This window comes from Lampetra fluviatilis, chromosome 26 (genome assembly GCF_964198595.1).
Source record: "Lampetra fluviatilis chromosome 26, kcLamFluv1.1, whole genome shotgun sequence".
Lineage (NCBI taxonomy): Eukaryota > Metazoa > Chordata > Hyperoartia > Petromyzontiformes > Petromyzontidae > Lampetra > Lampetra fluviatilis.
The window spans coordinates 9,305,907-9,327,963 of NC_136300.1; the positions used below are offsets into that span (position 1 = coordinate 9,305,907).

A 22,057-nucleotide genomic window follows, 5' to 3' on the forward strand; every position below is an offset into this window, starting at 1 on the left:
ATCTCCCTTGTGCTGGGACTTTGTAGGGTGAACGTTGAGATGTATAAGGGGCATGGGGTGACCAAATAGTTCTGAGTTAGCCTGTAATAAGGTTGGGCACTGATAAGGGGTTGACAGGGATGGCTTCGATATGAAAGGCCATTGCTTCGAAGCGTTTTAGGAAATGTCAGGCGACAATCGCCTTTTTAAAAAATAAACTACGGTACTCGTTCCTCTCCCACACCCAGGCGGTGTTGGTGATGAACGTGACGAGCTTCGTGTCAATTCTGCACCACTGCCAACGCCGCAATCATCACCAAGTAATACTAATTACATTTATTAACCGATTTTCATCAATGATCTCAAAGCGCTGTACAGGACACAGCAGCAGCAGATACTTATAACACAAATAATAATATAAACACATTTTAAAAATAATGAACTAACATCTTCTTGGTTCTTTCGATAAAGTCACGTAGAAGGGAAATAATAAAATAATAGATATTAAACATAATAAAATACCGAAAGAACCAAGAAGATGAATCCCTGCAGTTACGAAAGCTTTAAATCGAATAATGAACTAACAGTTTAATGAAACATCACAATGCGTTACGAGTGAACGAAACAGAATGACAGGGCAACTCCTTTACATATCTAACGCTCCACATGATGAGTAAACAAGTTTTTACGCATCCCATTAGCCACAGGGACTTCTCTTCTTAGAGTGCATCGGTGTGGCGCAAGTCTCCGGTTCAGCACTGGATGCAGTAGCGGGGGTTGGTGGATCACACGCAGATGTTGTGTAAATCCTCGTGTCTCCGTAAGGTGCGGACTAATCCCCATTTGTCCATTCTGCATTGCCTATTTCCCCCTCGCACGCATAGCTCTGATTTCCTCTTCTACACATGACCGCTCATTAATTGCCCCTGGAAAACATCTTAATATAGAAACAATACGCAGGAGCTTGTAAAAGAGTCATTCGACTCAGCGTGGCTTACTGAGTATAGAAACTCTTGACCGGTTTTGACATGTATAGCCTCATTACCAGCCATTGAAATATTTCACCTGGAAAAATTCCTTGGGATGGATCATATTTGCAAGGGTGTCCAGAGGATCGATTGACACGTCCATCACTTGAGGTGGGACTCAAAAAGTCAAAACTGGCCCTGTTTTCTTGTTTCCACTTCGCATGCATGCTGATGAGCAACATTGGTGTGGAGTAAATCAGAGATTCACAAATCTGTCATAATCAAGAACATGCCACAACAGCACATTCACTCCCTGGTTTGATGAGCTGAGGATGATCAGTGCAGTTTAAAGCAAAATCTTTGATCTACTGTAATTGCAAAACAAATGTTTGAGAGTTCTCAATTCCACTGGTTAGCTGAAACAATATTCACGCGTTAAAGAGCTGTACGTGTGACAATTACATTTGTTTGGCTATGCCGGGTGGCAGAGGGCTTCATGTCAAAAAATGTGGCCAGATGACTGTGGCCCAACCCAAAACTCATTTTGAAGTACACGACGAGTTTCTACACAGAAGAGGAAATGCACCGTGTCAATCACGTGTCTCCAGACTTCCAATTATAGCAAGTACAGGAATACCCCGGCTTACATCGGGGATGCGTTCCTGAAAAGTGCGAATATCGAAACGCCGTAAATCAAAGCAATTACAGGGTAGGTGGAGACGAAGGCTGTGAGGCGACAGATACAAGGACGGATGTTGTCAGCGACGTTAGTGTGGGTTGAGGAAAATCAGGTAGTGGTATCAATGAAGTGCCGATGTATTTGCGAAAGGACGTAAAAGGGATATTACTGCATTTAAATTACAATTAGCACGAGCTCTTTATCCATGGCCCCGCATTGATCCACAGACTTCCCTACGGTTTAAACATCACTTCTATTATTTATTCACGCTTACCCCCCAGATGAGAGTGATAAAGAAGTGATGACACAAATGTGAAGATGTTAAATTTCGCGCCAGAAAAAAACGAAAAAGCTGCCACATTGGGAGGCTCAACCAGGACACGCGCGCCGGGGGGCGGGGACTGTCAGCCCCTCCCCTCTAGCCCCGCCCTCCCACCAGCCCCTCCCTTCCACTAGCCCCGCCCTCCCACCAGCCCCTCCCTCCCACCAGCCCCTCCCTCCCACTAGCCCCTCCCTCCCACTAGCCCCTCCCTTCCTCTAGCCCCGCCCTCCCACCAGCCCCTCCCATCAGCCCCTCCCTCCCACCAGCCCCTCCCTCCCACTAGCCCCTGCCTCCCACTAGCCCCTCCCTCCCACTAGCCCCTGCCTCCCATCCAGCACACCCCGTTGGTGTACGGTGGTTTTTTCTGCAATATTTTGCTGTCTTTTCTTGGATTTTCTGTTTGCACTTAGTCACATATTCACTTTAAGATGTTTTTTGTTCATGTTTTTTTGTTGCGGTTGCACCCGATTCAAGAGCCGAATGGCTCACAGGGCTACACCTAATAAATGAACTTGAACCCACTAGCCCCGCCCACAGCGCGAGCCCTCCATCGACTCTGGCCCCGCCTACCGTGTACAAGCCCCGCCCACTCACCCAGTAGCCCCGCCTACCGCACACAAGCCCCGCCTACTCACCCCGTAGCCCCGCCTACCACACACAAGCCCCGCCCACTCACTCGTAGCCCCGCACACAAGCCCCGCCCACTCACCCCGTAGCCCCTCCTACCGCACACAAGCCCCGCCTACTAATCCCGTAGGCCCCGCCCCTTCGTCCACACGAGGGGCGGCGCCTAAAAACGCACCAATCTCGGCCGCGGTCTGGCGCCGCGCGGTGCTGGTTTCGCGACTGGCTCCACCCCCCCCCGTGGTGCCATATAAATGGACTCGTCCGCGCGTTGCTCATGAATATATCGCATGACGCAACTTCCGGAAAGCACGGGCAGCCTTCTTTGTGTTCCGCGCGGCGAGCGGCGTCAACGCCTTCTCCTCATCCTCCTCCCTCTCTCCCGCCCGCCCGCGCGGGCCGTGACGCGGCCAGGGCTGCAGCTCCCTCTGCTTGCGCCGTGCGGTACTGGTGGCGGTAGCCGGCTCTGTTCGAGCCGGTGACGCTCCGGCCGAGGTACGTGCTTACCTGCCCCTTCCCTCCCTCGCTCGCTCGCTCGCTCCTCCCGCGCGCCCGTGGTGGGCGACGTGGGTGGGCGACGGGGGAACGACCCAGGCCCGCACGCTCCTCCCTCACCCCCGCGAGCGCGAATCGACGCGTCCCTCACGCCGTGCTCCTCCCACCCCCCCTCCTCTCGTGGCTTGGACGCGCCCAGCGTGACGTTACGGGGGGCGGAGCGGGGAGGAGCAACTGGCTGTCGCCTGATGAAGTTGGTTGTGGTTGTTGTAATCACTGACGAAACGTCGAACTCGGATTGTAAATATTGTGGGTTTACTCTCCAGCACCGGTGTGCTTAAGTAGTAACTAACTTTTGTTTACGTGACAAACATTATTAATGGACCTAAAAAAAAACTTTTATTACGGATATTGGTCGCGAAAGCCTACCAACACGTGTTAAACTGGGGTGGACAGTGAGGCCCCGAAATAACGTGTATAGTGTCTCCGGAATGTAAAGTTACTCGTAAGACAGCCGCAGTAATAACTAGGGCGGCCACTTGTGTCGAACCGTCAACCTCTGCAGCATGCGCTACCGATTGGCCATGTCACCGTCTGAAGTCCAACTAAGGAAGTTACACGTTATCCACTGCGTAGAATCTGCATAATCCTGTATTGTATGAGGGCCAAATGCAAGACATTGCTTAACACTACTGTTCCCTAAGCCTTTTGTATGCTGCATAAAGATTAAAGTTTTGCATATGTTCTGCATTCACCGTGTCTCTGCCGCTCAAACTTGTAACACAGAACTCTGGAGGCAGTGATGGCAAATCGCACACATTCATGCACCGTGTTAATGCAGTTGGCCACACGTCATAATATAGGATCACAGAGCTTGGGCACATTTCGGTGTTTGTTTTTTGGCTGCCTTACCAAGCACTTCTTTGTGGGTTCCTACGTCGCTTTGAGGAACCTGCAGCGTTTTGATCTGCGACTTGTATGGATGACACTGCTATACACAAATAAAACATGTATAGTTAAACAGCTACAGCTGTGACACATGGCTGCCACGTGGCTCTGACATCACCAGACAACTTCCTGCCATTCTATCCTCTCCATGGTTTCAGGTGTATACACTATATACACTCTATATATTTATGCTGCCTTTCCATTCTGTACAGGTTGTCCCATGGAGAAGGAGCAGCGGCAGCAGCTCGCACATTCTCCACGGGCGAGCCAGGTGAGTGTTACCTCCAGGGGGGCACACACACAGTTGCTGAGCATGGGTCCAAATGCTCCAAACATCAAGCGGCCAGAATGCAAACAGCACCGTCAAAGCTATAGTAGATAAGGGTGTAACACGTTTTTCGAATTGAGCAAGGTTGTTGTTATGAGAGCTTGGAAAAGAGACGATGATATTGGGAGGGAATTCCAAGGAGGCGGAGGGTGAGGGAAGAAGCAGAAAGGGAAATGTAGTGACCTGCAGAGTGGTGGTTAACGCCATGTGGATGAGATGAAATAGCATGGTTGACCTGGTCCTCAACTTGGGTGGAGGAATCTATTACAACTTTAAAAGTGCTGTTTGTTGCTGGTCGCTTGAGATGTTGGGCTTTTGTGCCAGTGCCTGGCAACTGTGAGTTTAAATTAAATGAAACCCTTTGAGCTGGAGAGTAAATGTTATTCTCTGTTCCCCAGGATGCCATGACTTCCGATGTGAAGACCGACCTTTTCCAACAACAGCCAGGTGACCAAAATCATTCTGACTGTTCACACTATTTGCTCGTTCACTGCAAGATATAAGCATATCCACGGACAGAATAAACATTACACAATGTCAATGAAATATTTGGTAACGTGGACCCTTAAAATATTAAGTGGAATTGTTTTCGACCCAGGAAGTCAAAACATAACACAAGTGCTCATTTCCTGTTTACAACCCTGAGCCAGTGGTAGAAATTCCGCGTTATTATGGTGAGGGCGAGTCTATCCATACGACAACCATTGTTGACTTCCCCACAAAGTGGTACTCATTTGAATGACCTGTGACGGATTATGTGCTGAAGTCAAAACCCAACCAGGATTTCAACTCTAATCTCCACTCATGAACTGCTCACGTAACTGCTGAGGCACGGTGTCAAGAACCGGTGCTTTAACCGCTGTGATTAGCGTAGCAGCAACACGCCAGGAGTAACAGCCAGGGGTTGTTGTGGTGTCTGTATTTGCAGCAGCTGGATCGTCACTGCAGCTGCCTGTGTCAAATCTGGAGTGTCTACGCAAGAGCCGTAAAACCGTCAAAAGAATCCTGTGCGACATTGGCCTGGAGTGGTGCCAGACGTTTGTGGAGGTAACGCTTGTGGCAGAGGTCGCAAATGGATTTTGATTGCTTACCCGTACCCGGCCACACCAGGGTCGCAAACGGGTACCCGTACCCGGCCGGGTAGCCGGGTATCGGGTAGGGTACGGGTATTGGGTACCCGATTGCGACCTCTGGCGTGTGGAGGTGGCAGCAGCTCGATCACCGCGAGGCTCAGCAGCTGTGAAGTCTGACGCGGGTGCAGTGCTCGCATTAGGTGTTGACGCCGTCCGGCTGTAGCGCGTTTGACCTTTGTCGCAAAGATTTGCTGTTTGAATCCGGTAGGCCGCCCTGGTTAATACTGCAGGTTGGGAGTTTCTGAAAAAACTAATCGGAATCAAAATCTTTATTCATCCTGGAGGAATCTGATGAGCTATCACAGATGCCCAGTAGTTTCACAGATGTCCAGTAGACAAGCATGAAGGCAGTGCTGTATTTTTTTTTACCTTTGACAGGTATTCCATTTCAGAACTAGTATTTTGATTGTGAAAATAGATTACTGGTTTACCAGTTTTTGTTTAACATTCCTCATTTGAATGTATCTGTCATGTACAATGTTGAGCACGTGCGGCCTGGCGTGGGCTACTGGCCACCCACCCCTCCGTGCGCTGTGCCAACCTTCATAGGGTGCTCGCTATTGCACTGGCCCTGACAGTCTCTTAAGGCAATATGGGGGATATTTGTCTTTGTGCATGCTAGAACCAGGAGGACGAGGAGCTGGTTACCTGGAACTATCAGTGCACGGACTGGGAGCTGCTCACTGAACACGAACCTCCCGCAAAGCACAAGCGTAAAGCCCTGGCGAGTTTGCCGGCCACCACGGTAACAAAACAAACTTCCAGAGCTGTAATACGTGTTAAACTAACAGACCTGTGTTTAATGGAGCCGCCCTGCGGTGCGCCGCAGCATCTTGCAGCGTCTCGTAGCCTCTCGCAGCGCTTCACACGCGATGCACGATTTGCATCTCTTCGCAAACACTTAAAAGTGCACCCGCAGGGGCAGCTGTCCCTGGGCAGCACAAGGTGACTCAGCATCTGGCTTGCAAGTGGGCATTAGTCTGCCATTAGTGGCCAATGAGACTCATCGTAAAGTATCATAGCCGTGTTTGCGATGACATCGTGCACATTATTAAATTATTTAAATGCACAAGCACATGTCAAAAATATTTATGCTACACAAGCTCACGATGTTGTACAAAATGAATGCATATCCCCATTATGCATACGCCTTGCATTGTAACGCTTTGCAGGCGGAATATTTTACCTTTCTGTTGGACGTATTACAGGCTCTGACTGCTTCTCTCTGTTTGTACCTGGCGTTCTTTCTGTGTCCATCTGTGTGTGTCTGTTTCTCACTGTTTATTTCTGCATGCGTGTCCCTGTGGAGCTGACCTGTCTACTAACTATCACTGTTATCTGAGAGGCCCTTCTGCTGTTTGTCCACTGTGGGAATAGACGTCCAACTAGGAGGATGACCATTCAAATATAGTTCTGTTTGCCTCGCTTGGAAATGGAACATACACTAAATCCTAATTTTAAACTTATGGCGGGACCCCGGGGTCCTGAATAAACAGAAGTCAAAATCAGATTTAATTTATTTTTGGCGACACCGTCCCACCGCGCACATAAACGCCGTGACCCACCTGGCGTAAATCATTCTGTTGTCATGTCGTCCAAACGCAGCGAGGACGAATACGCAGAAGAGCTGAACAAGCGAATGTACTCCATGCTCGGGTATGGGCAGGATCATTAGTCTTATCCAAAGCTGCACATACTGCCTACACGACTTAAGTCCTTTATTTGTCATAACGGTATGCGTAATACAGTTAAACTGCTCTCTTATCTTCATTATTATTTGTAACGAACCAATGTCTATAGCCGGGATCAATCGATGACAATCCTATTACCTGCAGATATTTAACAGATGAGATGCGTTGCACCGTTAATTCCTGCTGTTTGATAATACTTTCTTGTCTGTATGCATCTGTGCAGATTGGCTTAACCGCAAAAAAAAACCTTAGTCCCCACATACCGCTCTTATCAATGCGGATAAGAGGAGCGGCGACCCACTACTCTGTAGAGTAACATTGGTATAAACGCTTGTTACAATATGAACAGCGCATTGAAAATGCGTACTATTTAAATAGAGGCCCTGCAGGTTAAGTAGTTTTCAGTTTTAAAGGCATAGTTTAACAAGACAACACTTGCCACCATCCTTCAAACCCATTGGTGAAAAATAGAAACGTTTTTTTTTTATAACATAATGTTTATGTGAGAGCCGGGGGCTTATGGGACCCCGGGGTCCCACCATAAGGTTCGTTTAACGCATTGGCCACATTAAGCGAAAAACGCGTTGAAGCAAAAACTATTTCCAAATAAAAAATTTGACAAAGTTTGGCGAGATATGATGTACGTACACACAGTAAGATGGCGGAACATATAACTGAGGGTATGCCGCCGCGTTGATGCATCATTCCGCGTACTGTATCACACCACTCGGCCGCGCACCTCAAGAAAATCGACCGCTCAGAAACCGCATTATCACGGTGCGCGTTCCGCATTGTGCGAAAAGTGTTCCTTCATGGAAGAACTGCATTTTAGCAAAAACGTGGTGTAATCATGTGTTAAGTGATGACCGTATATAAGACTTTTAATTAATTATTATTACATACTGGATGTTCAATACCCATTTAAGAGACATGTGGACATCTAAAAATTTTATATTCTTAACAAAAGCAGCAAAACATGCATTACCTTAGGAATTGCAATTGCCACTGAAGCAGATTGTGCTGCTTTCATAGCTGTTATGCTTACTCTGATCCGTGTGTTTACTCAGGAACAGACCAGTGGCACCTTGGCAGTAAAGACCAAAAAACCAAGACGTCAGGAGTGCAACTATGAGATGATGCTGCGGCACGCGGCGGCCTCGCACGACCCCAGGCACCCCTGGTCTCCCGTCGGATACACCAGCTTCGCGCCGTCGTGGCCGGGCGGCAGCGGGCAGCAGCAGTACATCTGTCCCACACAGCTGCTTGCCTTCCAATCATCCTTGCCGCCGCTGCCGCCCCACTACCTTGCCCCCCCGTCACAGACAGCTCTGAGCGTTCAACCGAGCCAAGCGTCTATGGTTCCTGTGGAGAATGGCGGAACAGTGGGCTCGACCGTTTCGTCACTACAGGTCAAGACCGGATCACGATTAGTAGTACCGGCACAAAAACTTAAGTTCTGCCGGTTCTGCAAGGAGTTTGTGACCTCAGAGGTATTTCTGGGGCATACCCTCACGTGTCACGGCCCCACGTTGGCAGAGGAGAACGGCCTCTCCACTCCACGCATGTCAGAGTGCTCCTTGTGCAAAGCGGAGATGCATCCCACGATGCTGAGAGAGCACATGCTGCAGCATAGCCTGCACTGCCAGTACTGCCTCTTGGCCTTCAAGGAACATCGGCAGATGCTGGAACACATGGCCAAAGAACATCCGTACTATGGGACGAGTGGCTCTACAGTTCTTGAATCGCAAGCCGTCATTTCCGCAAGATCTTCCGCGCACTCGCAAACGTTTACGAACGATTTCCAGGCACCAGAAAACATTATGCCAAACAAGTTTTTGCAACCTCAGTGCACCGTGTCAAACATAAGGCAGCCATGCAGCGGTGCGACCGTGCAGAGTCAACCTTCGAATGCGTCTCTCCCAATCTTCACTTTCACCCTCCCGCCGGTCCCAGTGTCTGCCCAAGATCAACAGTCGTTGATTCTTAAGTTGGTCCCTCAACAATCTGTTGTTGCGTCACAATCACAGCAGCTTGGCAATATGCCAGCATTGCTCACACTGAACTTATCGCAGGCTCCGCAGTCTGGTGGAGTTCCCCGCTTTGTGTCTATAGCTCCCTCCATGCCAGCAATGCAGTCCAACCAGCAGCCCCCTGTTGTCTCTTCCCGAGTGACGACCGCGTGCGCACAAAACGTAGTTTCCACAGTAAGCAAAGCGATTGAGAATAACGTGATGTCCGGACAGGAACCGCTGCGTCAGCAAACGGACACTGACGCACAGCTTCACTTAGCGATGGCGTCGCCTACAGCGGTGAACGTTTCGGAAGCAGCTCAGGCGCAATTCACCGTGAACCCCGGCACCGCCTCAGCATTGCATCAACTACAGAATGGCATGTGGGCGTCAGGCGCCATGCAGATAATGATGACGCATCACCAGCAGCCGCACGTTGTGACGGTTCCTCACATGTCCGCAGGGATGATGCCGCAGACCGTCACCATCTGCAACCGCGGGACTGGGCAGCCCCTGCAGCTGCTGTTGCAGCCAGCTCCCGCTCTTGCTCATTCCAGCTCGGCCCAGATGCCCGTGGGCACGACAACGAAGGGGGTCGTAAATTGCGATGGCGTGAATCCCGCAGCGATCGGTGTCTCCGCTGCTGCGACCCTGCCGGCTGCCCCGATGCAGCAGTATTTTGTAACGGTCAACAATGGCCCCGCGGGCCCCATAACCATGGTGCCAGTGAATCAGACCTCTACACCCTCTGCGCATGCCGCCGTCGCCGCCGCGATGCCAACACCCACAGCTCTTTGCTGTGCATCGAGCCGCTGTTTGGTCACCGTCCCTCCTGTACCTATACCCGGCGATTTGGGTAAAAGCCCGGCGCCACCGCCCCCTGGTGTGAACGCCACGAGTCTCCAGGAGCCAACGGGGCCGTGGATGCCGCAGCCGAGACCTCCGGCAATGCGCTCGCGGTTCCTGGGGCAGATGCACGCACTTTGCGTGTTCTGCGGGGCGACCATACGGGGACCCCAGCAGGAGATCGCGGTCATGGTGGAGCATCACCTCAATACAACGCATGGTGTCAGCCAGACTTTTGATCGGAAAAAGAACATGGTGAAGTATTACTGCTTTCACTGCAAAGTACAGTATCACTACCCTCTGTATGTCAACGCGCTGGACGCTCACAAGAAGCACTGCCCGATGCAGGTGATGGAACGTAAGGTGTTTGGGCTAATGGCTGCTACAAAGGACGACTGCACGGTGAACTCTCCTCAGGAGGTGAGGATCGCTCAGTACAAACCGAAGATCGTGGATCACAATGGAGGCAACGCGGCGCCACGGGTTGAGATCGCAGTACGTTGTGTCAAAAACACACCAGTGCACAATCCAAGTTTCAGGGATACTAAGGCAAAATTACAACAAAACACAACATCTGTGGTCATTCAGAAGGGTTGTAAATTTAAAAAGGCAGTGCATCATAACAGGAGCAGCGGATCGATGCAGCTGGCTCTAGATCCGACCGACCACGTCGACAAGAGTTACGACGAAAGGAAGCAGTTCCTCGTGAAATATTTCAACGAGCGCCCATACCCAAACCAGAAAGAGGTGGCCCTGCTCACCGAGAAACTGTGGATGTGCCATGGAGACGCGGACATTCTGTTCGCCTGCAAGCAGAAGGAATGCCTACGTTCGATCGAGGCACATCGAACCCACGTGCTGCTAGGGTTCAGCATGCTGGAGATGCAGGGCCTCAACCACGACCTCTTCTTCCCTGCATTGGACTCGACCACGTGGGACATGCCGCTGGAAAAAACAGTGCCGCCAGGGCAAAGTAACCACACAGAGCACACGGAGCACACGGAGCACTTGGAGCACACGGGGCAAAGTAAGCACGCAAGGCAAAGTAACCACACAGAGCATGCAAAGCACCCGGGGCACACGGGGGATGCAGAGCACTCAGGGCACAGTAATGACACGGATCACGTAAAGCACGCGGGGCATAGTCAGCACGCGGACCACGTGGAGGTGTAAATGTTTAGTTCCAATTTTTTTCCAGCTAATAAACTCACACGGTGTACCTGGTATTAAACAACCACCCCAATGCTGAAAAAATACCTGCAAATTACTCATTTGGGATTCCACACCCAGCAACATCGCCCCCTATCGTGAAAACTTGGCAGGACCCTCCTAAAATAAGATTATTTTTGGGTAAAAGAGGTGTAAATAAATAATGCAATGAATATAACCCACGGACCTGCTACTGTACATAGATTAAATAATTGTATGGGTTATGAGGGCATGAATGCGACCCCCATTTGAAACGCGATCCTGTTCGTGTGTGCCGAACCAAAGTCACCTGGGCGATGTTCGGTTAATGTGTTTATAATGTTTTGTCTTTGTATTAATGTGAAGCTTTATGTATTTTACAAATGTCGGATAATTTCAGTGAAAACTTTGCTTCCCTGAAATACAGATTTGTTTAATATAGTTTCCGAGCACAGGCAAAGAACGCTAAGCGGCCTGCAACAAACAGCACGATTAATGATAATTGTTTTTTTACCCTTGTATCTGGCAAAAAAACTGTATGTCCGTTTTGTTGCCAGATAGAATGGTAAAAAAACAATTATCATATTTCTTACTGGCAAATGAGGTTCCAATGGAGCACGATTAATGTTGAAACGGATAAGAATTGATGGGTTTCATGAATAGGCAAGGCTATTATCTAAGAGCTTTGGAGAAGAGACGATGGGAGGGAAGAAGCAGTGTGGCGAGTGAACACTGTGGGATGAGACAAAACCGCCTCCACTGTTGATGCAACAAAACATGAATCGCAGAGGCTTCTGCACACTCATGAACACATTCCTGCGGAGGGAGCTGGTAGGAACGTTGGGTTGCTCGGTCAATGGCCAGGGTCAACGGCGGCGTGGTGTATTCCTCAAATATGGCCGACTGTGAGGGCGGGCACAAGCCGGCGTGAGTAGGTTAAACGTTGAGTTTTATAATGGCACCACGGGGTGACCAGCCCCTCCCCACCCTCCCCACCCAGCCCTTCCCTCCCCACCCAGCCCCTCCCTGCACGACGGACGGACACAATAATCCCCTGTGGGCTTGTGTAACCAGGAGATTCCAACCAGTATAACCTAGGTTATAAGAGTTGCGCATTCATAAATGATCTTAATAAAACTTGCGATTTAAGCTTTCACTATTTACTTTGCACGACTGTATGGAAGCTGGCCCAGAGGCGACATGTCCAGGTATTGGTGACTTTCCTTCAATGGCCGTGTTCAGATAGATTTTCGTGACATCGCTTCAGTGAACGTCGGAAGGGGATGAGTGGGCTGGGAGTGTGCAACAGAGCCCTGGAGCTGGAGAGAGAACGCGGCGCAGCTGCGGTTGTACTTTTAGAACATTGCACGCAGTACAATTTAGCCTGCTTATTCTTGAAACCAGAAGCGGGAGATATTTTCCAGAGCGATGTGGGGTGCTGTGGGTTCGCATTGTGCGGTCCGCAGACCCCATGGTGAATGTTCAATCTTGAGTTGCATTTATATTTCAGAGCTGTATGTCACCTATGTGGCTCGTGAAGCTACAATAACATTATTGCGTAACATTTTCTCGTTAATATCCCATATGCCTCGTGCATGATGTAGGTATGAAATATTATAATTTGGATGTACATGTTTAATAAAGTTGATATTTGGCAGATGTGTGTACCTTGTTCATCAATGCACTGTTGCCTACGATTACTAAGGTTTGCTGTCAAATCATTTGTAACGATATATATTATCTTATCAGTTTACCGTAACTTTATAACTGTTCACTTAACTCAAGTCAGCCTTGAGTACTGTATTTCAATCTTTGTGAATTTACATCGCACATGCCGTCATAGTATGTTGAGAATCGTCATGCTGTCAGTTATTCCAAAAAAACAATTTTGCACAGCACTCATGAGCAATAGCTGTTGATTTAGAACTTGGTAATAATTTCGCAGTCAGGAATTTTTTTTTTATGATAAAAGGTAATCATGGTTCTGCTTCTTTGATGACATTCAGTTCTATCCCAGAAGCTTTCCGTTTTCATGGTAATCCCCATTGAAGTATCGTGACCTGTATAGGCATGTATTTAAACAATGTGTTATTTGATGATTAGTTTCCAAGCAGCACTAAGTCTATAGCTATCCGAATGGTTTTAATTATTTGTATTTCTCTAATTTCCGATAGTCTCTAATTAGTCGTGGCCAGTAGTAACTCATTTTGCACACAACTTCAACATCAAAATCAATTGGTATGGCTATTTTAGTACAGTAAAACCTTGGATTGCGAGTAACTTGGTCTGCGAGTGTTTTGCAAGACGAGTACAATTTTTTAATAAATATTAATTTGATAAACGAGCGAGGTCTTGCAATACGAGTAGTACGTATACGCTTTGTCTGCCGAGCGTCACGTGATCACAACTGATATACGAGTGCTTTCATATACGAGTGCTTTGGATTACAAACACGTTTCCGGAACGAATTATACTCGCAATCCAAGGTTTTGCTGTACACACAATCGACAGGAAAATACAATAATGGGCTTGCGTAATGCACATGCATAATGTACGGCACTCTGGTTCTTTTGGTAAAGTCACGGAGATAGAAACTTTATAGATCACGACATTTCGATCGCAACACAAGCAACCGTCATCAGGATCGAAACGCTGTGATCTATTCATTTTCTATCTATGTGACTTTACGGAAAGAACCAAAGAGTATGGATTCCTGCAGTTACGAAAGCTTCAAATCAAGGTAATGTACATTCATTACCATATAAATAACCCGAACGGCAATGGATACCCAGTCCTTGATATGCAATCATTAATCCCCCCCCCCACCACTTCGCGCAAGAAGAGCTCACAAGTTTTGTCATCACATCTACCCCTCTATTTAAGGAAACAGGATTTCTCCACAAATATGGCTTCACCTGATGAAGCTAGTTGCAATTACTGGTGAAACGTCGTACTCCGATTGTAAATGTGGATTTGCTCTCCAACACCGGTGTGCTGTACTCGTAACGAATTGGCATGTTCTGTTTACGTGACAAACCTTACTAATTGGCTGTCGGATGGTGGCGGGTTTAACAACACATTTACGCAATCTAACCCAAAAAACCTGTTATGGATATTGGTCGCGAAAGCCTACGTATCAAACGGAGGAATTAATGGGTCAAGTTAACAGTAACCATGGTCGTACTGATCGTGATAAGGATGTGACCACCGTAAGCAAATTAGCCAGTGCTCAATCGGCAGCACATTCCTCAAAATTCGTGAACCACACACTGGTGGTACACACCTAGCGTCCAGCACGACCGAGGCAAGGGGTGGTGGATTAAACAAATTTGCCAATCGCCTGGCTTGACAGGGTATGGCAGTACACTACGTGGATTGTCAATCTCACATGTACACATTGCAGGAGTTTGCCAAACGTCTCAATATAGGGCCAAAGACCTTGGGCAATTGTTGGTGCTGGTTCTGGATACTTTAGCATTGGTCAGTGTTTTTCCTGCGCCTATGAATTCTAGCAAAAACTGCACGTTACAAGTTTGTGTATTCATTGAATGTTTATTCCCGGTCATGCCGTCATCCAGGCAACAGCAGCAGGGTTTTCTGTCAGCCCAACAGTAATCCCCATAACCCCTCATCAATGTGTTTATTTTTTTACTATTTGCATTGGCTGGGGGCTCGTGCTTTACTAATATTTGCATGTACAGTATATGGCACGAAAATGTCTCTATCTCACAGTGCCTTACACCACGTCTCATCTCAACATTAACCCTCAGTGACAGCTGTCCCTGTGCATCACAAGGTGACTCAGCACTTAGTCTGCCATTAGGGGCCGATGATTGCTGCATGTAATGCCAATTGAGTTATTTACAGGTAATTTCTACTCGTTTTGAATGATGTCACGGGATCTCTTCACGCCCACTGTGAGAGAAGCAGATGGCACTTATTTTATTAATACATGGAGCAGCCTGCCAGATAAAAACCACGAACCCCTGCAAAAACGGTGAACCTGCCGCTGCTTTGGCCATGTCACTGCCCCTCTACTTTGTCAAAGTGCTCTTGCCAAAAATCGATAGTGACCCAGCAATATATTTTTCTCACACACTGGCAAGATCCAAAAAAATTAAAGCCAGTTTAGAGTTTTCTTGTTTAAAGAAATACTGCTGGATAAATATTGGTTTGAAAACCCCAGAGGTCGATAAAACAAAAATAATAATTTGTGCAGATGCGGAAGAGTGTTTGACTGATTTCTCTAGAACTTCAGTTAGAATCCCGCATGTCGTTGAGTCCCAGATCCTCTGGCCAACAAGCAGTCTCCTGGCACTTGATGAAGTCTTCTGTGTGGAACACAGCAGGGATGCTGGGTGAGGAAGTTGGAGCTGAGGCCTCGTCAGGACCGGACGATTTCTGCTGGTATAGAAAAACGCAATACATTTCGTAGACAAACCTATGTCCGACAGCTGCACTTGCTAAATTAAGGCATGAATTTGATAGATTTTTGGATTAGGCCTCGTGATGATCTGGAAAAACTTGTTGCAAGATCTTCCACCACCCGACACAGCCAACGAATTAAAATGTCGCGTGGCGAACAAGGGTTCAACGCGTCAGTTTCTGTTTCATCTCACCGGTGAGCTGAACAATTCTCACATCCAAACGTAGACATTACATACGACGTTCACTTGAAACTAAGCCAATCAACTGTAGGGATGCATCCATTCAGTAAGAATTGTAAATCGTATTGGCCGTGAAAACCTACGTGTGATCGTATAAATTGTCACAAAAAAGCCAAGCATATAACGGAATTTGTATTTCGCATCTGAATGTGACTATCTCAAGATATTGCAAAAGAGACAAATGGTTAGTTGGGACGTTTCTCCAACTACTATTAGGGCCTCCAGTTAGTTGCATTCAAGATTCAGGTTATTTTGTTTAACCAGGTGAAAACTCAAGAAACCAGAACTTTGCAAAAGTGTTCTAGGTCACCACAATGATAAAAGCACCAATATAAAAACAAGCACAACAACGAAGCAAATAGAAATCAGAGCAATAGCAACAAATTATAAATCGGAGAAAGAGCAAGCTAATAGATTCTGGAGCGTACAGCATGTGAAGGGGGTAGAGTGAAATGAAAGGGGACAGGTAGGAGAGTGCGTGGAGGGGAGAAGTGAGTTGAGAGTTAGAATGGGTGGAGGGGATTAGAGTGAGATTAGAATGTATGCATGTTGAAATTATTTCGCACCGTACATAGCCAACCGTGCAAATCGGAGGTGTAGAAGGAAAAGTTAAGAGAGCCCATGGAGGGGAGTGGAGTGAGATGAGATGAGAGGGGAGAGTTAGGCAGGGCAGAGTCAATGAAGGACCATCGGGATGGTGAGAGGGACCTTGTAGTTGACTCAGGAACGAATGAGGTTACCAGCAGAGGGACCTTGGGATTGTGGAGATGCGTGGGAAGAACTCGACAGTTCCTCCTCGAGTACGGGAAATATCAATTACACCTCTATGGCCGTACGTGCGTGTGGAAGGTGCGAGCTGGGCATTGGGAGATTCTGTTCGTCGAGGAGACGCACGCTGAGGAAGGAGGGCATGCTGATGGAGCGGAAGAACTTGGTCATGGAGTGCGGGAGGGAGCCTTGCTCCCGCTCGGCTGCAACGACAGCGTCCTCCATGGCCTGCACGTCCCTCCCCACGAGTCGCACAAATGCCTGCAGCAGATCCAACACCGCTCTGCTTCTGCCTCTCGCTGCATTTTGCTTACAAAAATCTCGATATCCAAGCCAGGGACAGATCCAGGGGAAAGGGGGGGGCTATGGGGGTGTGATGGGTTTTGGTATATATATTTTTTTATATTTAACAGGGAGAATACATTGAATGTTGTTTTTATTAATGTATGGCCCTGTTTAAAATTCCTAACATTTTCAGGGCCACTCCCCCCACCTACTCCCTGGGAAGATAAAAAAATCACCGATTGTTGAGCACCACTTCAGCATTCTGGCTGTTGTCAAAGAGTCCTTTATTGCAAATGGCACAACTATTTGGTCAATAGGAAGCAAGTGAATGTTTTTTTATGGCTTTGTAATCAACAGTTTACAGCACTTTTTTTTGAGTAAATTCAATATGTTCTGAGTGCATGGCGGTGTCCGAACCAGGTTTAGATAGTTTCCAGTGGACCGTTACGCTAGGCGACGAGAGGACTGCACAGTAGGTTGCGGTGGTTACCCAGAGTTGCGCCCGTGAAGGACATGTCCCCGTGCTTACCTCCAGTTGATCAACCCGGTGGAAAATGGTGGTCATGGCAGCTGCTTGCTCCAGGATCTCGGGCAGGCTCGTAGACACAACCTGAGATGAATCTCTGCGCATCTGTACAGTGCAGCACACCCACGAATATTCCACTGTGAGGTCTTGACCAGGGACGTGCGGCCAAGGGAGGCAGGGGAGGCCACAGACTCACCTGTCATACTCCAATGAAAATAGCTGTTACGAAAAGTAAAAAATAATAAAATAAAAATAAAGATTTTTCCATTGATCTGTCTTATGTCAACTCTCTATGATTCCAATCCTTTTTATAGTCAAAATCGCCAAATTTACGGAGCTCCGCTGCAAATACAAGCAGACAAGAGGTGAGGCAGCGCAACCCTTCAGAAACTGGATGGAGCGCAGGGAATAAGCGCGTGCCTGTTACTATCTCTCTGTAATGATTGGAATCATACAGAAATTACATTTATAACACAGATCAGTGGAAAAATCTTAATCTTTTTCGTAACAGATATTTTCATTGGAGTATGATAGGTGAGGCTCTGCCTGCCCTGCCTCCCCTGACGCACGTCCCTGGTCTTGACCTTGGGGGTCGGGCATGAATGTTGCAGTGGTCGCCAAAACTCACCATGTCCAGCATGCTGCAAAACTCCTCGAGGCGTGTCAGCATGGTGTCAATCGAGTGGTGCAGTTGAGCAGCCTGCACGGCACAACGCATTCTATTACTCCACGGAATACGATGTAAAGCAGTAGGGTTAGTGACCCGAGTACTCACTGATAGACTCCAGCCAGTCACTCGCTCACCGGCAGTCAGTCACCTCCTGATGTCCCTTCTATAGCTACTCTACCATGGTGACGGTTCCCGTGAACGTCACTCGTTGGTTCCTCCACCGATGTTGCGGACTAGGTCTTACAGGGTATTTCGTCTCATCCGCACTGTGTTCAACCACCACACTGGAGGTCACAACAACTTACTCACCCACTCACCACACTGCAGGTCACAACAACTTACTCACCCACTCACCACACTGCAGGTCATAACGTACTCACCCACTCACCACACTGCAGGTCACAACTTACTCACCCACTCACCACACTGCAGGTCACAACTTACTCACCCACTCACCACACTGCAGGTCACAACACTCACCCACTCACCACACTGCAGGTCACAACTTACTCACCCACTCACGACACTGCAGGTCACAACTTACCCACTCACCACACTGCAGGTCACAACTTACTCACCCACTCACCACACTGCAGGTCACAACTTACTCACCCACTCACCACACTGCAGGTCACAACTTACTCACCCACTCACCACACTGCAGGTCACAACAACTTACTCACCCACTCACCACACTGCAGGTCATAAAGTACTCACCCACTCACCACACTGCAGGTCACAACTTACTCACCCACTCACCACACTGCAGGTCACAACAACTTACTCACCCACTCACCACACTGCAGGTCACAACACTCACCCACTCACCACACTGCAGGTCACAACTTACTCACCCACTCACGACACTGCAGGTCACAACTTACCCACTCACCACACTGCAGGTCACAACTTACTCACCCACTCACCACACTGTAGGTCACAACTTACTCACCCACTCACCACACTGCAGGTCACAACTTACTCACCCACTCACCACACTGCAGGTCACAACTTACTCACCCACTCACCACACTGCAGGTCACAACTTACTCACCCACTCACCACTCTGCAGGTCACAACTTACTCACCCACTCACCACACTGCAGGTCACAACAACTTACTCACCCACTCACCACACTGCAGGTCACAACTTACTCACCCACTCACCACTCTGCAGGTCACAACTTACTCACCCACTCACCACACTGTAGGTCACAACTTACTCACCCACTCACCACACTGCAGGTCACAACTTACTCACCCACTCACCACTCTGCAGGTCACAACTTACTCACCCACTCACCACACTGCAGGTCACAACATACTCACCCACTCACCACACTGCAGGTCACAACAACTTACTCGCGAAGCCACTCACTCAGCCACCAACACTCTGCTTCTTCCCTCCCATCGTCTCCATTCCTCAAAGGCTTGCTCAATTCAAGAGACGCTTTAACACATTTATAAACGACTGCCATAGCGCGCTGCCTGTTGCTCGTCGTTTTCAAGTCAATCTGTGCTGCGTGGCGCCCTGGCTGCTGCTGGTGCTGCTGGTGCTGGTGGTGGTGCTGGTGGTGGTGCTGGTGGTGGTAGTACTGATGGTGGTGGTGCTGGTGGTGCTGGTGGTGGTGGTGCTGGTGGTGGTAGTACTGATGGTGCTGGTGCTGCTGCTGGTGGTGCTGGTGGTGGTGCTGGTGGTGCTGGTGGTGGAGCTGGTGGTGGTGGTGGTGCTGGTGGTGGTGCTGCTGGTGGTAGTGCTGATGCTGGTGGTGCTGATGCTGGTGGTGCTGGTGGTGCTGGTGGTGGTGGTGCTGGTGGTGCTGGTGCTGCTGGTGGTGGTGCTGGTGGTGCTAGTGGTGCTGGTGGTGGTGCTGCTGGTGGGGGTGCTGGTGCTGCTGCTGGTGGTGGTGCTGGTGGTGGTGCTGGTGCTAGTGGTGCTGGTGGTGGTGCTGCTGGTGGTGGTGGTGCTGGTGGTGGTGCTGGTGGTGGTGCTGGTGGTGCTGGTGGTGGTGCTGGTGGTGGTGCTGGTGGTGGTGCTGGTAGTGCTGATGGTGGTGGTGCTGGTGGAGCTGGTACTGCGGCTGAGAAAGACATCTCGGGGGGTGGCAGGGGGATCGCCTCCTCTCGTTGCCTGCCGCCCAGAGCGAGCTCATAGTCAAGCCGCTCGTCCCTGCTCACACGCGAGCATCCCAGGCGGTGCACTGTTCCCGTTTACAATCCCCAGGCGCAGATGGAAATTCCACATTACTGTGGTAGGGAGGCGAGTCGATACATCGGACAAACCAAAAATGTTGTTGGTCAATTTATTTACCTCCCAGGGCCCCCTCGCCTCCCCCGGGCCCCCTCGCCCCCCCCCCCCCACCAGACCCCCCCCCCACCCGGCCCCCCTCACACCCCCCGCCCCCCCCCCACACCCCCCGCCCCCCCCCACACCCCCCGCCCCCCCCCACACCCCCCGCTCCCCCCCACACCCCCGCCCCCCTCACACCCCCCCCCACCCGGCCCCCCCTCACACTCCCCCCCACCCGGCCCCCCTCACACTCCCCTTGCCTCCTCGCCTCCCCCCACCCGACCCCCCTAACCGCCCCCACCCCGGTCCCCCTCACCCCCCCCCCCACCCGGTCCCCCTCACCCCCCCCCCCCCACCCGGTCCCCCTCACCGCCCCCACCCGGTCCCCCTCACCCCCCCCCCACCTGACCCCCCTCACCCCCCCCCCCACCTGACCCCCCTCACCTCCCCTCAGCCGGTCCCCCTCACACACCACCTGACCCCCCTCACCCGACCCCCTTCACCGCCCCCACCCGTCCTCCTCACCCCCCCCCTGCCCACCCGCCTCCCCCCGGCCCCCCTCGCCTCCCCCCCCATCATCCTCCCATCACCCCCCTCATCACTCCCCCCCTCCCCCATCACCCCCCCTCCTCGCCTCTCCGTGCGTCTCCACCGCGAGCGCCTCTCCGAATCCCCGCGCGGCGCGCTCCGCCATGGCGAGCCGCTCACGTGACCCGGCACGCCCCCCCACCCCACCACGCGGGCGCGTCACGTCTCCGCCGCCAATCAGAAGTCGCGGTGGCTTCGGTGGGGGCGCGGCCATGGGCGGGACGCTGGAGACGGGGTCACGTGCGCCCCTCCACTCTACACCACTGCACCTCCCACTCTACACCACTGCACCTCCCACTTTACACAGCCTCACCTCCCACTCTACACCACCTCCCCTCCCACTCTACACCACTGCACCTCTACACCACTGCACCTCCCACTCTACACAACTGCACCTCCCACTCTACACCACTGCACCTCTACACCACTGCACATCCCACTCTACAACCACTGCACCTCCCACTCTACAACCACTGCACCTCCCACTCTACACAACTGCACCTCCCACTCTACACCACCTCCCCTCCCACTCTACACCACTGCACTATGTCCCCAACAATAGATATTCAATCGGAGCGCAATGTTAACTGCTATGGCGACACGTGGATAAAAAAAAAACACGGTCGTTATAGAACATGGGAGAAAAACTGAAAGGTGTGCAAAGACGCATGGATAGATGCACGCACACTTGGAATTACATTGAGTGGGAAATTAGAAACTTTCTTGCCGTAAACCGTTTGGTATTTTGGACCCCAGGATGGGAGTCTTATTTGCAAGAGGGACCTGGGATCACCGATCTGATAAAAGCGATTCCCTCGATAATGGTTGGTGCTGGCTGGCCGTGCACGTGCTGTTGCAATGGCTTCACGTGCAAACGCGTTCGTTGTAGTGGCGGCTCCGTGACAATGTTTGGATGGGCAGATCGGCGCGATGGGGCAGAGTACGGGGGTGAGGGCCTCAGTGCTCCCACGAGGTCGCTCAACCCTCGCCCGGAGGAGGATCCATGACACGAGGGAAATGATTTGCATTTATTGGGCGCTTGCTTAAATGACC

General features: G+C 50.2%; 2 protein-coding genes across 5 annotated transcripts; one reads left to right on the forward strand and one right to left on the reverse strand.

The window, feature by feature from the left end:
• The first annotated feature begins 2,806 nt into the window (after positions 1 to 2,806).
• On the forward strand, positions 2,807 to 12,745 carry LOC144942053 (uncharacterized). 3 transcript variants are annotated; one of them, XM_078868701.1, is made up of 7 exons: positions 2,807 to 3,067; positions 4,228 to 4,286; positions 4,742 to 4,790; positions 5,272 to 5,390; positions 6,099 to 6,221; positions 7,082 to 7,132; positions 8,235 to 12,745. In XM_078868701.1, exons 2-7 carry the CDS (start codon positions 4,236 to 4,238, stop codon positions 11,193 to 11,195), a joined length of 3,354 nt encoding a protein of 1,117 aa, XP_078724827.1. In that variant the 5' UTR covers positions 2,807 to 3,067; positions 4,228 to 4,235; the 3' UTR covers positions 11,196 to 12,745. The 3 variants fall into 3 exon arrangements, with proteins under 3 accessions (XP_078724827.1, XP_078724828.1, XP_078724829.1); XM_078868702.1 differs by having other exon boundaries at positions 5,275 to 5,390; XM_078868703.1 differs by lacking the exon at positions 7,082 to 7,132.
• Positions 12,746 to 14,742: 1,997 nt separating this feature from the next.
• On the reverse strand, positions 14,743 to 21,143 carry LOC144942054 (biogenesis of lysosome-related organelles complex 1 subunit 4-like). Of its 2 annotated transcripts, none has more exons than XM_078868704.1 (5): positions 21,051 to 21,143; positions 18,085 to 18,156; positions 17,460 to 17,561; positions 16,772 to 16,906; positions 14,743 to 15,611 (listed from the first exon to the last, which is right to left on the reverse strand). In XM_078868704.1, exons 1-5 carry the CDS (start codon positions 21,108 to 21,110, stop codon positions 15,465 to 15,467), a joined length of 516 nt encoding a protein of 171 aa, XP_078724830.1. In that variant the 5' UTR covers positions 21,111 to 21,143; the 3' UTR covers positions 14,743 to 15,464. The 2 variants fall into 2 exon arrangements, with proteins under 2 accessions (XP_078724830.1, XP_078724831.1); XM_078868705.1 differs by having other exon boundaries at positions 16,714 to 16,906.
• Positions 21,144 to 22,057: the final 914 nt, after the last annotated feature.